Below are 937 nucleotides of genomic sequence, written 5' to 3' on the forward strand. Positions count from 1 at the left end.
TATCCTTCTTAACATTCAACGAATGATAAAGATAGAATGATGTTTGTGTCGAGTGTGTCCTCTGAAAGGAAAACATACAATGTCATGCATGTATGTCATGGGCCTTATATTTTTATTATTATTTCAGAAAACGAAGAGCGTGTTATAAATGCTTTGCAAGATGATAATATAACCATATTATTAAAAAATATTAATGAAGAATTAATGACTAAGAATGCTGAAATAGATGAAGGTATGTCAAATTAAAATTAATTAAATAAAAAATGTAACAGCATTCATACTAATACATACACACACGTACTCACAAACTCACACTGAGTGTTGTGTGCGTGTGCGTATATAATTATATTAATATAAAAAATATATGTTTTTTAAATTGGCCTTAATATTATTTATTTATAAGATTATATTTGATTATATACATCAAATATATGCAAAATATTGACTATGCATGTTTATTAATACAATTATGAAATAATTAAGATTGAATATTGATTTTCAGATGATGTAACTGTAGATATAAACAACAAGGAAAATCAAAACATCCATGAATGTAATATTAATTGCGCCATGTTAATTACGCATTCCTATACTATTTTTTACTGACTAATTAACTAAATTGTGTTTATAGGTCTTCCTATGAAAAGAAAAGGAAATCGAGATACTGATGATATACGAGCACCAAAACTGATGAAAGAAAAAAAAACTAGACACACTTTAGTTAGTGAAGACGATATAAAGATGGAAAGAATTAAGCACATAATGGAACAAGAGAAAGAAATAGCTGATATGCGAAAAGTTCACGAGGAAAAATTGAATAAAATGAAAGAAGAGTTTCATATTGAATTATATTCTTTAGAAATTCGAACCGCTCGTGCAAAATCTGAGCTTGCAGAGTTACAGTTGCAGAAAGAGAAAGAAAATATGAAAGCGTAGA

The 937-nt window shown here is 27.5% G+C and overlaps 1 protein-coding gene across 1 annotated transcript; it reads left to right on the forward strand.

Moving 5' to 3' along the window:
• Positions 1-127: 127 nt before the first annotated feature.
• On the forward strand, positions 128-930 carry LOC108772205 (uncharacterized; the record flags this gene model as incomplete). The annotated part of the gene is made up of 3 exons (XM_018537727.1): positions 128-232; positions 503-553; positions 632-930. Coding segments are annotated over 3 exons (455 nt in total), but the record flags the coding sequence as incomplete, so codon positions are not given.
• Positions 931-937: the final 7 nt, after the last annotated feature.

This window comes from Cyphomyrmex costatus, unplaced genomic scaffold (genome assembly GCF_001594065.2).
Source record: "Cyphomyrmex costatus isolate MS0001 unplaced genomic scaffold, Ccosl1.0 C2259855, whole genome shotgun sequence".
NCBI lineage: Eukaryota > Metazoa > Arthropoda > Insecta > Hymenoptera > Formicidae > Cyphomyrmex > Cyphomyrmex costatus.